The sequence below is a fragment of the Somniosus microcephalus genome, chromosome 24 (genome assembly GCF_052327205.1).
Source record: "Somniosus microcephalus isolate GS21.2 chromosome 24, FLI_Smic_1.0, whole genome shotgun sequence".
Classification (NCBI taxonomy): Eukaryota; Metazoa; Chordata; class Chondrichthyes; order Squaliformes; family Somniosidae; genus Somniosus; species Somniosus microcephalus.
In genome coordinates, this window is record NC_141010.1 from 57,180,724 (window position 1) to 57,199,632 (window position 18,909).

Sequence of the window (18,909 nt, forward strand, 5' to 3'; positions counted from 1 at the left end):
GTCTCTGATATCACATTAACTTGTGCTCCAGTATCCAATTTAAATGGAATGTGTATGTCATTCACTTTTAGTGTCAACATCCAGTCTCTTTCTTTTTTGTTTTCAGACACAACATCTACATTGAATTCCTCTATCTCGCTTTCATCTACTGTATGGACCTTGCTTTGTTGCGCTTGGTTCTTACAGCAACGGGCATGATGGTTGTTTTTGTTGCATCTATTGCATGTTTTACCATATGCTGGACACTTTCTTGGTGGATGCTGTGTACCGCATCGACTACATGACTTCCGATTGTCTCTTTCATTTTCGTTTGCTGGCCACGTCTCTTTTTTCACATTGGCGCTCTCTTTGTTAAACGGTTTGTATCCGTTCTTTCTCACTGCATCCACGTTGCAGCTACTGTCACTGAACAGCTCCTTTGCCTGCAACTTCACAGTCTCTGTAGCCCTACACAATGCTATGGCTTTTCCCAGGTCTAGATCTTGCTCTCTTAGCAGCCTTTCCCTTAGACCATTATCTGGACTACCACACACCAGTCTGTCATTTATCAGCGAGTCTGTGAGTCCCCCAAATTCACACGATTTGCTCCAGTTTCTCAGTTCAGTCACATACTGATCAATAGTCTCACCGATTTTCTGTACACATGTGAAAAATTTGTGCCTCTCAAAGGTCACGTTGCGTTTAGGTATGCAGTAGGCCTCAAACTGTTCCATTATTTTATCTAGCTTCATTTTGTCTCCATCAACAGCAAATATGAAATTATTATATACCTCCAGCGCTGCATCACCCACGACATGTAAGAACACGGACGATTTTTGTTTATCACTTTTCTCGTCAGCTCCGATTGCCGCTAAATACAACTCTAAACGTTGTTTGAACCTTCTCCAATTTTCAGCCACATTACCTGTCAATTGAAGCGTCGCCGGTGGGAGTAAACCTTCCATTTTTTCACTTCGTTAGCTATTCTCTAATGGTAAGCAACGATGTTCTCTTCTGGCTTGCTAATATGTGGAGAGCTGATTTCGCTTACTTGCCACAACTGCTTTCACTGTCCCATCAAGTTGCTAACTTCAGATTTTTTCTCTTTCAGCCACTTCTGACATCATGTTTTGATTTCTTTTTGGGTTCAATAAAGACTCATTTCTGAAAGAGAATGTTGTTTAATCTAAAGTCTTGTTCAAGACTTTCTACAGCTTTTTACAGAACACACTATGCTGTGATGCATCTAGAATGAAACTGAAAGTAAAACTCCTCTGGACTGCTTGTCTCTCAAATGACCTCTGCTGGTCAGGCACAAGTAATCAAAAACACAGACAAATATGCTGTAAGGCATAAGTAATCAAACACAGACAAATATCATCACTATTTGCTGATATCATTACAGCGTGTAGCTCCGTGAGCAACTGGCTGACCAAATAAATAAATAAATAATGGTGTGTACAATAAATGGCCATGTTTGTAAAAGACTGACAGACAAACAGGGCCAACCAGAAGCGCAATATCCTTATATAGTTAAGACCGAACAGGTGAGGTCACTTTGGACTGTTTTAGCTGGCACAGTATCTGAGGCAGGCCCGTGCAGGACAGCAACCGCAAATATGTCTCACTGAGCAGGAGAGCAAGATTGTTTCACCTACTTCCGCAGTCAACAGCTAAAACACATGGCAGTCTGCTTCCCCAATGGCAGCCCCCCTTGTGTTTGTTGCTATTGGATGTCATATCAACTTGTTTCCAATCTATTCACCAGTTTTAATCAGCTCCCTCCTGATGACGATCAACACCTTGCAAATCTCATCCTATGTCTCTCTTAATGTCTTTACGGAGCGCATGTTACTAGTGTCTTCTCGGAGGAAGCAATGATTGAGTAGATTCACTGTTTTATGTTTCTCCTCAGTAAGCATCATTTAGGTTTGCCATGTATACGTGAAGAGTGGTCCCTGGCTTTCCACCCGTTTCATCTTCTTGATCACAAAGTCCAGCACTAATCCGTATCAAATTACTTGTTGTATGGGCTCTAAGCTCTGGAATTCCCTTCCTAAACCTCATTGCCTCTCCATCTCTCTCTCCTCCTTTAAGACTCTCTTTAAAACCTACCTCTGTGGCCAAAATGCCTCCTTCTTTGGCTCGGTGTGAATTTTTATCTGATTATGCTCCTGTTAAAGGCGCTATATAAATGCAAGTTGTTTTTGTGAAATGGTATGAACCTTCCATCCTCAGCCTCGTCGTGACAGTTAATTGGCTTTGTTCACAGGATTTAAGGACACAGGAGCGTACTGGAGATCCTGGTATGAATCACCGACATTTGCGGAGGATCTTGAAAGAATCTACGACCAGCTCAAACCACTCTACCTTAATCTTCATGCCTTTGTGAGGAGAAAGTTGTATGATAGATACGGCGGCAAATACATCAATCTGAAAGGACCGATTCCGGCGCATCTATTGGGTAATTACTGCCATCTGAGAAGACCCATTCTTTACTAATGAAACAATTAAAATTAATTGGTGGTAGCCTTAAATATTTAGCATGGGTGTGTATTAGTTGCAAACAGATTGCGGATCGCTCTAGTTGATTGTAGGGTTGGACAACCCTGCCAGATTGTCCTGGAGTCCCCAGGGATTAAAGATTACGATCGCAGACATTGTTGCAAGCAACCGGGGAGAAAACTATTGGAGGTGGGAGAAAGAAAGGCTGTTTGACTGAAAGCCAAGACTCATCCAATCGGGTAACGAAGAGTCTGTTCGCTTTCCAGTTGGCGAGGGAAGGAGATGCGCTGTACGGATGAGCGTCTCGGGCAAGCAATGGTGGGAGTGTGGGGGCAGGGCTGAACTTCCCGGAATACCGTCCAACCGAAGTTGGCAACTCTCGTCGATTGCAATCGGCCGTTGATTGATTTAGTTTAGGTTGGGTTTGTTATTTGGTTGTCTTGAGGCCCCTGCCCCTGCCCATCTGCTGCTGAAACCCTCATTCATGCTTTTGTTACCTCCAGACACGACTATTCCTAACTGGCACCAAGTCCTGTTCATCCTGTGCCCGCTGACCTGCATTGGCTCTTGGCCTCCGAAAACCTTCGTTTTAAAAGTCTCATCCGCGTGTTCAAACCCCTCCATGGCCACGCCCCTCCCTATCTCTGCAATCGCCTCCAGCCCTACAACCCTCCAAGACTCTGTGTTTCCCCACTTGTGCATCACCCACTTCCCTCAGCCCACCATTGGCGGCCATGCCTTCAGCCATCTAGGCCCTAATAGCTGGAATTCTCTCCTCAAGCCTCTCCACCTCTTTACCTCTCTTTCCTCCTTTAAGACGCTCCTTATAGCTTACTTCTTTGACCAAGCGTTTGGTCATCTGCCCTAATGTCTCTTTCTTTGAATCGGTGTCAGATTTTGGCTGATAATGCTCTTGTGAAGCACCTTGGGATGTTTTACTATGCTAAAGGTGCTATATCAATGCATATCATTGTTGTTGTTGTTGTAGACAGAGAAGTCCATTCTTAATCTGACATTTCTCCTCCATTCAGGTAACATGTGGGCCCAGCAATGGAACAACATCTATGACATGATGATCCCATTCCCAAAGAAAGGCAACATAGACGTCACTGATACAATGGTTGCAAAGGTGAGTTGATTGTCTTGTACTATTCCACATACCAGTGATGTTGGGGCAATTGAGCCTCAGTAATTCTAATCAAGAGTCTCTGACAGAAAAACATGGGTGATCCATTCTCTACAAAGGTGAAATAAAGAATAGATTTGCCTTTCTAATCTAGGCTTTATTAACTTTAAAAACCCAGTAGCACATCTTTCAACACCAGTCTCCAACAATGACTAGAGAGAACTGAATTTAAGATGGCCACCACAAATCACCTGACATCCACTACCAATGAGTTTACAACATATATCTCAAGGTAGAAACAAACAACCAATTACAATACTTCTTACTAATACAGAGAACAACCACCCCATTCACCAATCACAATACTTCTTATTAAACATAGGAAATAATCACCACATTCACCCCTCCTTTTAAAACATGCTCCAACCTAAATAACCTTTACAATTTATAATTAATTTATTTACAACTAAAATACAAATATAATATTTCAACAACTTTAAAACATTACCATCAATTTAAAAGTCCATTTTCAATCGGTCGACCGGATATCTTGTTCGTGTCGACCTTCTTAACCTTGGTGAAATTCCTTGCCCTCCCACACCCGGAGGCACCAAAGTATCTTCTGCAGACAGGCTATCCATACCCCGATTATCAATGGTTTCCGGATTGGAAATCCCATCAGGAAGTAAACTAGGACGGTCATGAACATCCATCAAAGGCTGACTAATAGAAGTATAATTATCTGCAATAGGATTGGAAACATTCATAGTATCTATAACAACATCCACATTATCTGAATCATGACTATTATTAGTATCCTCGGAAGAGGGCTGGCCACCACAAGGAGCCAAGTCTTTAATTGAAACAGTACTTTCTTTCCCATCTTGGAATCGAATATGAGCATATTGGGAATTTGCCTCCAACAGCTCCACCTCCTCCACTAAAGGATCATATTTTGACAATCTAACGTGGCGTCGAAGCAACACAGGTCCCTGCATAGTAAGCCATGAAGGTACCGAATATCCCGTAGTAGATCTCCGCGGGTAATTAAAGAGCCTTTCATGGGGGGTCGCATTAGTAGCCGTTGAAAGCAATGATCTAATGGAATGCAGGGCATCAGGCAGTACCATTTCCCACTGTGTATTCTTAAGATTCCGGGATGTCAAAGCCAACATAACTGCCTTCCAGATCACCCCATTGTATCGTTCGCACTGTCCATTACCCTGGGGGTTATACGGGGTAGTTCTACTAGTAGAAATTCCCCGACTCTGAAGGTATTCCTTCAACTGGGAAGACATAAAAGAACTTCCTTGATCCGAATGGATATACGCAGGCATCCCAAAGATGACAAAAAGTTGAGTCAGACATTTGATAACTGTAGCAGCTGATACATCTGCGCAAGGAAAAGCAAAAGGAAACCTTGAAAACTCATCCACAACAGTAAATATGTATCGATTTTGAGTCGTTGAAGGAAGAGGCCCCTTAAAATCAACGCTCAAACATTCAAAAGGAGAAGTAGCCTTTATAAGATGAGCTCGTTGAGGCTTAAAGAAATTTGGTTTACACCGAGCACAGATAGAACATGATGAAGTCATCCGCTTGACGTCTTCAACTGAAAAGGGCAAATTCTTACTGCGTACAAAGTGTATCATCCTCGTAACCCCAGGATGACATAAAGCATTGTGAAGATTAATAAGCGTATCTCCGTGAATCACAGAACAATAAGCCCTCGACAGTGCATCAGCAGCAACATTATCCTTCCCCGGACGATAAACTATATCAAAATGGTAACATGCCAACTCAATCCTCCACCTCATTATTTTATCATTTTTAATCTTTCCAAAATGTTTAACAGCAAACATAAAGGACACAGATTTTTGATCGGTTACCAACGTGAAATGTCGCCCCGAAAAATAATGTCTCTATTTACGCAGTGCTTCTACTATTGCATATGCCTCTTTCTCTATTGAAGAATGCCTTTTTTCACTATTGTTCAAAGTACGTGAGAAAAAGGCCACAGGTCTTCCATTTTGGTTCAGAGTAGCCCCAATTGCAAAATCAGAAGCATCCGTCTCAATCACAAAGGGAACCTGCTCATCAATAGAATGCACAACTGCTCCTAGGATATCCTTTTTAAATTTATCAAAACATGTCCTGGCCTCCCATGATAGAGGATATGTCGTAACCCGTATAAGGGGCCGGATCTTCTGTGAAAAGTTTGCAATCCAATTAGAATAGTAAGAAAACAGTCCAACAACTCGTTGCAAAGCCTTAGAATGAGTAGGATAAGGTAAATCGATCAATGGTCGCAGACGTTCTGGATCTGGTTTAATCTTATTTCCCAAGATAATATACCCCAGTAGATTTACCTCAGTAGTCGAAAAGATACACTTCTCTTTATTAAAAGTTAAACCAACTTTTTCCGCAGCTTGAAGGAATCTTTCTAAATTAGAATCATGCTCCACCCTTGATTTACCACACACCGTGATATCATCTAAATATGAAAAGGTGTCAGAGAGAGAGTTATCACTTATAAAAGCATCCATTGCCCATTGAAAACAAGCAACACCATTAGTAACACCAAATGGTATTCGGCAAAACTGATACAGCTTTCCACCAGCCTCAAAGGCTGTATATGGTTGATCCCTCTTAACAATAGGAATCTGATGATAAGCACTCTTTAAATCAATAGTGCTAAAAAACTTATACTGAGATACTTTGTTGATAAGCTCATCAATCTTAGGCAAAGGGTACGCATCTAATTGAGTATACCTATTAATAGTTTGAGAGTAGTCTATCACCATTCGTTTCTTATGCCTCTCGTTAGTGGTGACAACTACCTGAGCCCGCCAAGGCGAACAACTAGGTTCAATGATTCCTTCCAATAAAAGACGTTGGACTTCAGAATTAATAAATTCTCTATCCTGACTGCTATACCTTCTTGACTTGGTAGCAATTGGCTTACATTCCGGCATCAAATTGGAAAAAAGTGATAATGGAGAAATGGATAAAGAAGTTAATCCACAAATGCATAAGGGTGGCTTAGTCCCTCCAAACGAAAGACTAAGACTCTCGTGTAATTTAAGCACATCATGACCAATCAAAATATCCGCACAAAGATTAGGCAAAACAGATAGGCGTATATCAGTATACGTATTACCTAGAAGAATCAATTTCACAAGGCAACAACCAGCTACTTGTGAAGTAAGGGTCGTCTGAGCCATACACACCTGATAAGTAACAGGCAAGATTTTCAAACACTTTTCCTTCACAAACTGAAGACTTATAAAACTCTCGGTACTGCCCGTATCTATGAGAGCCTTCACTTCTAACCCATTAACTTGGGCCATAACTATAGCTTTGTTTAGGCCATGAGCAAATGCAGCAGAAATTGATGCAATAAACGCCCTCTCTACAGGTTGAATAGTCGCAGAAGAGGAGGTAATTGAACCTAATGATTTACAAACACGTGCATAATGACCTCTCTTGCCGCATTTACTACATACAGCCTCCCGGGCAGGACACTTCAAACGAGGATGCCGGACGTTCCCAGAAAAATAACACTTCTGAATCCTAGAGGCAACAGCCGCCGAAGTAAAAGGTGGAGCTGTTGGAGTAGAAACTATTTCAGAATCTAGTAAACCACTCCCATTAAGTCCACCTAATTCCTTTTCGTCCGGAACTGCCGAAACCACAGTCACAGGCCGATTAGAAAGAGCATAAGAATCCGAACTTCTCTGAGCCATATCCAATGTAGAAGCTTGCTCAAAAGCACTCTTGAGATCCAAAGTCTTATTTTCTAACAACTGCTGACGAATTGATCTAGACAGTAGTCCATTAATAAAAGCATCCCGTACCGATTCTTCCTTATATTCTTCGGCCATCACGGCTTTATAATTACAGTTAGCACCAAGGTGCCGAAGTGCTTGTAAATAAGTATCCAAAGATTCTCCCACCTGCTGCCTATGGGCAGATAGAAGGTAACGTGCAAATACCTCATTCTTTGGTTTAACAAAAATCTTCTCCAATGTAGAAATAGCCAATTCGTAAGTTTTACAGTCCAAAATATACTTATACACATCCGGAGCAATGTAGTTGATCAGCATATTCAGCTTATTCAGAGACTCTTGTTCCAACACACCCAAAAAGTTTGTAAATGTACAATACCAATGTTTCCATTTATCATCCACTCCTGCAGAATTAGGGTCAGCATTGAATCGTTCCGGTTGAAGATATCGCTCCATTCTGATAAAAAGTTAATAAATTGAAATAAAGAATAGATTTGCCTTTCTAATCTCGGCTTTATTAACTTTAAAAACCCAGTAGCACATCTTTCAACACCAGTCTCCAACAATGACTAGAGAGAACTGAATTTAAGATGGCCACCACAAATCACCTGACATCCACTACCAATGAGTTTACAACATATATCTCAAGGTAGAAACAAACAACCAATTACAATACTTCTTACTAATACAGAGAACAACCACCCCATTCACCAATCACAATACTTCTTATTAAACATAGAAATAATCACCACAAAAGGTAATTACACAACAGACAAATTCATCGATGCAATAGAACTTTTCCAACATAATTCTACAGGACATTAAAGAGCTGAGACTGAGGGTAAACCTGAGCCTTTTGAATTTTTGACTTTGAGCAGACTGCAGTAGATGAACTATTATCCGTTATATATCAAGCACTCTTTCACTTTATCTGTAATATATTATCAGGTAATGTATCCCTGTATCTATCTGTAATGTATATCAGATAAATTATCTATCTTAATATATATAACAGGTACTGTCAGTATCTATAATATATTTGTGAGCAATCATATCCCTGTATCAATAATATATAAAGGCACCATATCCCTGTATCGGTAACTAGCTGGAGTGTCCGGCGGTGCTGCGGGTTTTTTGAGGGCCTGTTGTTGTTGGAAGAGAGAGAGAGAGAGACTGGGAGGAGTAGAGAGAGACAGGGGGGGGGTGAGAGAGAGAGAGACTGGGGGGGAGAGAGAGAGAGACTGGGGGGAGAGAGAGAGAGACTGGGGGGAAGAGAGAGAGAGAGAGACTGGGGGGGGAGAGAGAGAGAGAGACTGGGAGGAGAGAGAGAGAGAGAGTCTGGGGGAAGAGAGAGAGAGAGACGGGGGGGAGAGAGAGAGAGAGAGACTGAGGGGGAGAGAGAGAGAGAGAGACACTGGGGGGGGAGAGAGAGAGAGAGACTGAGGGGGAGAGAGAGAGAGAGAGACTGGGGGGGAGAGAGAGAGAGAGAGACTGGGGGGAGAGAGAGAGAGAGAGATGGGGGAAAGAGAGAGAGAGACTGGGGGAGAGAGAGAGAGACTGGGGGGAAGAGAGAGAGAGAGACTGGGGGGAAGAGAGAGAGCGAGAGACTGGGGGGAGAGAGAGAGACTGGGAGGAGAGAGAGAGAGAGACTGGGGGGAGAGAGAGAGAGAGAGACTGGGGGGAGAAGAGAGAGACGGGGGGAAGAGAGAGAGAGAGAGAGAGACTGGGGGGAGAAGAGAGAGACGGGGGGAAGAGAGAGAGAGAAAGACTGCTGGATTTAGTTCGGGATTAGCCTAGAGAGAGAGAGAGAGAGAGGGGGGGAAGGAGTGCCTCAAGCCTGGCCCGATGGACCTCTGCGAAGGAAGAAAGAAGGCGAGCTCTCCCTCCCTCTCCCACCCCCTCACTCTTTCCCTCCCTTTCCACTCTCTCTCTCCCTGCCGCTCTCTCTCCCCTCTCTCCCTCTCCCTCTCACCCTCCCTCTCCCCCTCTCCTCTCCCTCCCACCCCCTTTCTCTCTCCCTCCCCGTCTCTCCCTGCTCTCCTCTCTGTCCCTCCCTCCCCTCTCCCTCCCTAGCGCCTCAGGCCCGGACACTGAGCCGAGCCCCGGGCCGAGGGGGGGAAAGGCCGAGTCCCCGGCCGCAAACGGAGCCGAGCCCCGGGACCGGGCCGAGGGGGGGAAAGGCCGAGTCCCCGGCCCGCAGGCGCAAACAGAGCTGAGCCCCGGGACCGGGCCGAGGGGGGGAAAGGCCGAGTCCCCGGCCCGCAGGCACAAACGGAGCTGAGCCCCGGGACCGGGCCGAGGGGGGGAAAGGCCGAGTCCCCGGGCCACGGGCGCAAACGGAGCCGAGCCCCGGGACCGGGCTGAGGGGGGGAAAGGCCGAGTCCCCGGCCGCAAACGGAGCCAAGCCCCGGGACCGGGCTGAGGGGGGGAAAGCCCGAGTTCCCGCCCGCCAGCCTTTACCAAGATGGTGGCGATGGCTACGCTGGGCTCCGTCCCGCCCCGCCAGCCTTTACCAAGATGGCGGCGATCGCGGGCCGCGGGTTTGGAATCGGGCCCAGCGGGACGGGCGGTGCCTAGCTCTGGCATGGCTGGCGAGGAGAGGCCGAGGCTTCGAGGCCTGAGGAAAAAGAGCTTACCTACAGCGTTCAGCTGGGTATCCGTTATCTTAAAATGCCTCATAAAACGTTAAACGCGAACTTAGTGTATCATGCATTCCTTTGCAACTGGATTTTTTTTTCTTTTAAAACCAGCTTTTTTGTGTCAATATTAATGAATCAACAATTTCCTCACCTCCATTACCATATTTTGAGCTTGAGGCCCGGCAGGTTTAATGACCGCCATTCTCCTCAGCTCAGCTCCCGCTCGGCAGTTTGAACGATTAGGCCCCGCCCACAAATGCCATGAAACGCCCCCAATTGGTCAACCATCACGTCACTCAACGCTAATGAGTGGTAGGATTGGTCAACGTTCACGTCACTCAATGCTAATGAGCGGTAGGATTGGTCAACCGCTAATGAGCGGATTTTGTCCTTTTTTTGAACTTTTTTTGTAGTGTCCGAACAATTTTTGTCTGACCAGAAAGTAAATATGCCTATTAGACTCCCCTAATGATCAGCTTTCTTTTGATATAACATGTGTGTAGGTACGCTCTATAACTTTTGAGTGTATAGTGGACAGACAGACAGACAGACAGACAAACCAATATATATATATAATATTTCATCAGGTACCGTATCCCTGTTTCTATAATAAATATAAGGTATCTATAATACATTATCAGGTACTGTATCTATAACATATACGAAGTACCATATCATTGTATCTCTGATATATATAAAGTACCATAATCCATATATATTTAATATATTACTAGTTACAGTATATATATAATGTTAAGTCTGTGTGTTATAGTGAGAATTACTACACAGACCACAAGAGTAAATTCAACAGGTCTTTACTGGTTGGAGGTCAGACTATACTGAATACAATATTATTACACTGTGCTTATATACCGGTGTGGTCACCACCGGTATTACGTATACAGCAGCCAAAGAAAGTAGTACCTTTCTTAAGGTGGACCAGGTTACATACACCACAATCCTCCCTTTTTAGCTTAACAGTCATATCCCCAAATAAACATAACATATATACATATATAACTTCAGGTATAACAGTTCAAAGGTTCAGTCTCTCAGGAGGCTTTCTGATTCGGCTTGGATAACGCCTTTCAGTGGTCTCTGATTCTTGTTGTTGAGGTGCCTCCTCTAGTTGGTTGCCAATGTATTGGGTGTCATCATCATCAAATACATTCTCGGCCGAGGTAGATGCTTCAGGTTCATGAACGTCTTCCACAGCTGTCTCTGTCACAACCATGGGTTCGACCCTTGCTCTCGACTCTACCAGTTGATCCGTATGACGCCTTATCACATTATGACCAATATCTACGGTGTACATCAGAGGTCCTTGTCTGGCCCAGATTGTTCCGGACTGCCATTTGTCGTTTCCATAGCCCCTTGCCATCACTGGTTGTCCTACGTCGAAAGTTCGAGCGGTCTTGCTGTTAATATGCCGAAGCTGTTTGTTTTCCACTTCCCTCCGCACATTTGGTTTTAACAAGTCCAACCTGGACCGCAACCTCCTGTTATAAAACATCATAGCAGGACTTTGGTTAGTCACGGCATGATCGGCGTTTCTATATGACATCAGGAACTTATCAACCTTGTGTTGCAGCGGAATCTGATCATCATTCATGGCCTTAATAGCCTTTTTGAATGTCTGGACAAATCTTTCAGCCAACCCGTTTGTCGCCGGATGATATGGGGCAGAGGTATAATGTTTAACTCCATTCTTCTTCAAGAATTGTTGGAATTCTTCCGATACAAACTGTCGTCCGTTGTCCGAACAGATCTGTTCTGGCAATCCGTTCCTTGCGAATATTGTTCTTAACACCGCAATTGTCTTTTCTGAAGTAGTGGTATTCATCTTGATGACTTCTGGCCATTTGGAATGTGCGTCCACCGCGATTAGGAACATGGAGTCCATGAATGGACCAGCAAAGTCAATGTGTACGCGTTGCCATGGGGCTGAAGGCCATTCCCATGGGTGTAGCGGTGCTATCGGAGGTGCATTTTGCACTTTTTGACACCCAGCGCAGCTTTTCGTTAACTCCTCAATCTGTTGGTCAATACCCAGCCACCATACGTAAGCCCTAGCAAGACTTTTCATTTTAACTCCCCCCAGATGACCTTCATGTAGTTCTTTTAAAACTCTTTCCTTTAACTTGGGAGGAATAATCACTCTTGTCCCGTACATCAAAGTACCATGGCAGACGGACAGCTGGTCTCGCCTTGCCGAAAATGCCGGTAACAGAGGATCACCCCGTGTTGGCCATCCTTTCACTGTCACCTCGTAAACTCTGGACAGTGTCGGGTCGTTCCTGGTTTCTCTTTCAATACTTGCGTTGGTGACAGGTAAACACTCGATAATGGTCGAATGAAATAACTCAACAGGGTCAACTTCCGTCGTGTCTTCATCTTCAGGTAGTGGCAGGCGCGACAGGCCATCAGCATTGCCATGCTGTTTCGTACCTTTGAATTCTATCTGATATTGATGTGCCCCTAAGAAAAGAGACCATCTCTGGAGACGCTGTGCTGTCATCACCGAAACACCCTTCTTAGGGTTAAAAATGGACACCAACGGTTGATGGTCCGTCAGAAGTGTGAATTTTTGGCCCTGTAGGTAATGATTAAACTTCTTCACTCCCCATACAAGGCTAAGGGCCTCCCTATCGATCTGCGCATAGTTGCGCTCAGCAGAGGTCAATGATCTGGATGCAAACGCGACTGGCCTTTCCGTGCCATTTGGCAATTTATGTGAGTGTACTGCCCCAATACCATATGGAGAAGCATCACAAGCCAACCGAATAGGCAGTGTTGGGTGGAAGTGAGCCAACACTTCCTCTGAGGTGATCAATTCTTTGCTTTTGCGAAATGCCTTCTTACAGTTTTCGCCCCAGTCCCATGGTACCCCTTTCTGTAAAAGAGCGTTCAACGGATGCAGCACCGTGGATAGATTTGGCAGAAATTTATGGTAGTAGTTAATTAATCCTAGAAACGACCTCAACTGAGAGACATTCTCCGGAGCGGGAGCCTTTACAACAGCCGCTATCTTGTCAGGAGACTTATGAAGCCCCTCCCGGTCAATGACATGACCACAGTACGAGATCCGCTTCTGGAAGAACTCACATTTCTGCCGATTTACTCTAAGTCCATACTCTTTCAGTCTGTTGAGCACCAGTTCCAAGTTAGCGAGATGCTGTTCATCACCATTTCCTGTGATCAGAATGTCGTCCAGGTAACATTGTGTGCCTGGAATTCCCTGTAATACCTGCTCCATGGCCCTCTGCCAAATTGCTGGAGCCGATGCCACACCAAAAACCAGCCTATTGTACCGGTACAACCCTCGATGCGTGTTGATCGTGAGGTATTGGCGTGACTCTTCTTCAACCTCCATCTGCAAGTACGCCTGCGCCAGGTCTATCTTGGTGAAGTGTTTCCCACCAGACAGTGAAGCGAAAATATCCTCAATCCGTGGAAGTGGATACTGCACCGTGTGAAGCACCGGATTAACGGTGATCTTGAAATCTCCACAGATGCGAACCTTCCCTGGATCTCCTGGCTTATTGTTCGCAGGACGTTTCATAACAGGAACAATGGGTGTAGCCCACTCACTCCAATCTACTTTAGACAGTACCCCTGAACGTTCTAGTGCTTCCAGCTCCGTTTCAACCGCAGGTCGTATTGCATAGGGTACCGGTTTGGCTTTAAAAAATTTTGGTTGTGCATGTTCATCAATCTTGATGTTTGCCGTAATTCCTCTCAGTGTTTCCAGTCCCGGCTGGAACACCTCTTTAGCCTCATCCAATATTCTGGACAATCGTTTAGGTTTGACAGCTGTTTCCCCGGAATCTACCGTTAGTGCTTTCAAGGAGTGCCAGTCCATATTCATTTTCCTAATCCACTCCCGTCCTAGTAGTGGTGGACCTCCTTCAGGTAGCACATATAAGTCCATTACTTGGCTTCCTTTGCCCTTGTGGACCACTTCTACCTCTATTTTTCCGATGGGGTACACTCTTTGCCCCGTGTACGTTTTCAATATAATCTCCGTATCCTGTAAGGGAATATGTTGGAATAACCTTCTGTAATCTTTCTTATTCATGACCGTCAATGCCGATCCAGTGTCCAATTCCATTTTTACTTGGACTCCTGCTATCTTAAGAGTGACCCAAATTGTCTGGAGGTCTGTATCCTTACCAACGTTGTGTATTCTTAAGCTATCCAGTTCATTACTGCTAGCGTCTGAATCTGACTTCTGTTCAGTCAAACTGTTCTTTGTCACCTTGTGTACCTTTGCATATTTTCCTTGCGGTGACTTTTTATTGCTGGTCTTCTTTCCTGACCGGCATACTTTAGCTATGTGGCCAAGCCTGCCACACGTTCTGCATTCTTGGTTTTTAAACCAACACTGGTTCTGATCGTGCGTTGTCTTTCCACAACGATAACATTTGACAGAACTCAAACCCAATTTGTTTGTACCGAGTTCCGGTGGCCGTAGCTGCATTACTGCCGTGCCTCTCGCTGCGGCCTCGTGTGCTGCTGCCATGGTGACCGCCTTCTCGAGAGACAGCTCATTCTCCTCGAGCAGTCGCCTTTGTGTATCCTGTTTAAATAAACCACACACAAATCTATCTCGAAGTGCCTCTGTCAGTTCCGTTCCAAACTGACAATATTTTGCTAGCTTACGTAATTCCATCAAATATTCAGCATTGCTTTCATTTTGCAGCTGTCTTCTATCGTAAAATTTAAATCGTTCCGCTAGCATCAGCGGCGTGGGGCTAAGATGATTTTTTAGGACAGTAACAATCTGTTCGAACGTCTTATCCGCCGGTTCATCTGGTGATAACAGGTGTTTCAATTGCCCGTATGTCTTCGCACCCATTAAGTTTAGTAATGTTGGTGCTTTATCTGTCTCAGGAATTTTATTTGCCTTACAATAGTTTTGTATGCGTTCTACATACATAGCCCAGTCTTCTATATCACTGTCGAAGGCATTAATGTTCCCATGTTTAGGCATCGTAGCAATTTATCGTATTTTTAATGTTATCTAAGATGGCGGCTTCCCGCTCTTGCCGTCGTCCTCCGCCCACAAAATGGCGGTTTTCCCGCGCTTGGCGGTCTTCACCCGTCCCCCGACGCTGTCTCCGCTTCACCGCGGCTCTCGCGCCTTCAGTTTCCCCAGACGCTGCGCCTTTAGCCCGAATGCGGCCCTTATCTCCGGTCGCGATCGATGTCCCGCGCTGCGCCTCTTGCTCGAAAGCGGCCCGGCCCTTATCTCTGGTCGCGATCGACCTCACCGCCCTTATTCCTCCGTCTTCCCAACCCCGTCTGTACAGCCAACGCGGTTGACTTTCTGTCGCGTCGCTGCCCGGCTTACCCACCATGAGGTAGTAGAAGAAGCTGACAGTCGCTGATGGAGGCTTCGAGGTCAGGATGTCTTCTGCACTCCGGTTGCTCGATGCCTGCCGCTCGACGTGTCTTCCCGTAGGTGATGAGGGTGGAAACCTCTCTTCGACGTCCTGTCTGTGGACGAAGTCGCCGTGGAAATTACTGTAGCAGGGTAAGAATCGGACTCGTCGCCACTGTTAAGTCTGTGTGTTATAGTGAGAATTACTACACAGACCACAAGAGTAAATTCAACAGGTCTTTACTGGTTGGAGGTCGGACTATACTGAATACAATATTATTACACTGTGCTTATATACCGGTGTGGTCACCACCGGTATTACGTATACAGCAGCCAAAGAAAGTAGTACCTTTCTTAAGGTGGACCAGGTTACATACACCACATATAACATGGTTGACATCAATGTGGTTGACTCTTAACTGCTGTCTGAAGTGGCCTAGCCAGCAATTCAGTTGTATCAAAAGCTGCTACATTCAACGGCATTACCATCGCCAAATCCACCACCATCAACATCCTGGGGTCACCATTGACCAGAAACTTAACTGGACCAGCCACATAAATACTGTGGCTACAAGAGCAGGTCAGAGGCTGGGTATTCTGCAGCGAGTGTCTCACCTCCTGACTCCCCAAAGCCTTTCCACCATTTACAAGGCACAAGTCAGGAGTGTGATGTAATATTCTCCACTTGCCTGGATGAGTGCAGCTCCAACAACACTCAAGAAGCTCAACACCATCCAGGACAAAGCAGCCCGCTTGATTGGCACCCCATCCACCACCTTAAACATTCACTCCCTCCACCACCAGCGTACCGTGGCTGCAGTGTGTATCATTTACAAGATGCACTGCAGCAACTTGCCAAGGCTTCTTCGGCAGCACCTCCCAAACCCGTGACCTCTACTACCTAGAAGGACAAGGGCAGCAGGCGCATGGGAACACCACCACCTGCAACTTCCCCACCCAGTCACACACCATCCCAACTTGGAAATATGTCGCCATTCCTTCATTGTCGCTGGGTCAAAATCCTGGAACTCCCTCCCTAACAGCACTGTGGGAGTAGCTTCACCACACGGACTGCAGCGGTTCAAGAAGGCGGCTCACCACCACCTTCTCAAGGGTAACTAGGGATTGGCAATAAATGCTGGCCTTGCCAGCGATGCCTACATCCCATGAACAAATAAAAAGAAAACAAATCAATGGAGCAGTGGCAGCAAGTGAATTAATAACTCCATAAATCAGCAGGTACATCAATAAATAAATTAGTGGAGCAACAGCGAGAACAAAACATCAAATAATTTAATGAAGTAGCGCGCAACAGAGAATAAATATATTTTTGACACAGCAGGTTCCAGTGAATTAATAAATTCATAAGAGTTGCACACACACGGAAAATAAATGGATGGAGCAGTGGGCCCAGCAAGTAATGTATAAATGAATGGGGCGACCATCACTAGCCCATTAATAAATGAATGAAGCAGCGGAGACACCAACAAATCAATAAAGTAATGAAGCAGCGGACACCAGTGAAGTTATACCTCCTAAATACCTGCCGCTTCCTGGCCCCTCCACTAACTAATTTTCACCGATTTTATCGGCATGCTTTTTAAAGTGTTACGACTAAGTTTAAACAAAAAATGAAGAGGCTGTTTCATCTAGAGGGGGTCAAAGGTTAGGCTTGCGTTGGGGTCAGAAGATATTAGGGTCATGATTGAATGAAAGTCATGGGTCAGAGGACACAATGTGAGGCCTGAGGCCTAAGGATCATGGGCGACAGATGCTGCGGGTTGCCCCTGTACTTCGCATGCCCCATTGTACTGTTGCGGCTGTTCTGGGTATAGATGCCTCACTGCTATTCTCCTGCAATATTTTACAGAAATGGAATGCCACCCACATGTTCGAAGTCTCTGAGGAGTTCTTCACCTCCCTGGGGCTCCTTGGGATGCCACAGGAATTCTGGGATTACTCGATGCTTGAGAAACCCAAGGACGGAAGGGAGGTTGTGTGCCATGCATCCGCCTGGGACTTCTACAACCGGAAGGATTTCAGGTTGGTTCTTGGCTCATAGAACATAAAGATGATCAACAGGAATAGGAACATAGGAATTGCAAGACCATCTAGTTTGCCTTAAACCATCCTGGTAGTCGTATGTTATAATGCTAATGGAATTGCTGGATGTCAGCTCTGGTTCAGTGAGTAGCACTCTTGCCACTGAGCCAGAAGGTTGTGGGTTCAGAGTCCCACTCCAAACAGTACATAATCTAGGTTGGTATTTCAGTGTAGTAGAGTGTTGCACTGTTGTCTTTTGAGTAAGATGTTAAACCAAACGTCTGCCCTCTTAGGTAGATGTAAACGATCCCACGGCACTACTGGTAGAAGAGTGGGGGAGTTCTTCCCGGTGTCCTGGCCAACATGTATCCCTCAACCAACTCCACCAAAACAGAATACGTGGTCATTTGTTTCACTGTTATTGGTGGGATCTTGCTGTGCGCAATATGGCTGCTGTGTTTCCTGCACTGTAACAGTGACTTAGCTTCAAAAGTAGTTCATTGGTTGTAAAGCGCATTGGGATGTCCTGAAAGGTGCTATATAAATGCAAGTCTTTGTATTCACTGGTTCTTTGTTAGGTGTTGAACCCTACCACATCAGGCTACTTTAACCATCTCTCCCCCTCCTTCTGACTTTCCAGGATCAAACAGTGCACAACGGTTACTATGGAGCAGCTCTTCACAGTGCACCATGAGATGGGCCATGTGGAATATTACCTTCAGTACAAGGATCAACCACTTAGCTTCAGGAGTGGAGCCAACCCAGGCTTTCACGAAGCAATTGGAGATGTGATGGCACTCTCGGTCTCCACGCCCAAGCATTTGAAGAAAATCGGACTACTGGCTAATGTCACGAATGACAGTGGTAAGAGGGATCCTCACGGAACAGAAAGACGAGGGACAGATCAGGCTCGGGCTTGAGGGCTACGGAAGCAGATTCAGTAGTAACTTTCAAAAGGGAATTGAAAAGAAAAACATTTGCAGGGCCATAGGGAAAAAGTAGAAGTGTGGGACTAATTGGACAGCTCTTTTGAGAGGCTTTGCAACTCTATAAAGTAGAGTAGATATGGAGAAACTGGCAGCAGGGTCAGTAACCAGTGGGCACAGATTTAAGATAATCGGCAAAAGAACCAGAGGGGAGATGAGGAGAATTTTTTTATGTACTGAGTTGTGAGCTGGAACGCACGGCCTGAAAGGATGGTGGAAGCTGATTCATTAGTAACTTTCGAAAGGGAATTAGAGAAATACTTGAAAAGAAAGAATTTGCAGGGCTATGGGGAAAGAGCAAGGGGGTAGATAATGCAATACCTCTACCAAAAAGCCGGCACAGCTGTAAGAGTCTAAGGGGGAGAAATTCATTATAGCCCAGGAATGTGCGGTAACTTTTGAAAAGTTTGAGAATTAGCGCCAGGCGCTAGTGCTTCAGACAGCACGCAAAATGAAGTCT

The 18,909-nt window shown here is 45.2% G+C and overlaps 1 protein-coding gene across 2 annotated transcripts in view; it reads left to right on the forward strand.

The window, feature by feature from the left end:
* ace (angiotensin I converting enzyme (peptidyl-dipeptidase A) 1) overlaps window positions 1-18,909 on the forward strand; it is a 432,315-nt gene that overhangs the window by 104,724 nt on the left and 308,682 nt on the right. For both annotated transcript variants that reach the window (XM_085966629.1, XM_085966628.1), the window contains exons 5-8: window positions 2,252-2,443; window positions 3,516-3,613; window positions 17,291-17,463; window positions 18,104-18,327. In XM_085966629.1, the coding sequence (XP_085822755.1) occupies window positions 2,252-2,443; window positions 3,516-3,613; window positions 17,291-17,463; window positions 18,104-18,327 (687 nt within the window). The remainder of the gene's footprint in view (window positions 1-2,251; window positions 2,444-3,515; window positions 3,614-17,290; window positions 17,464-18,103; window positions 18,328-18,909) is intronic.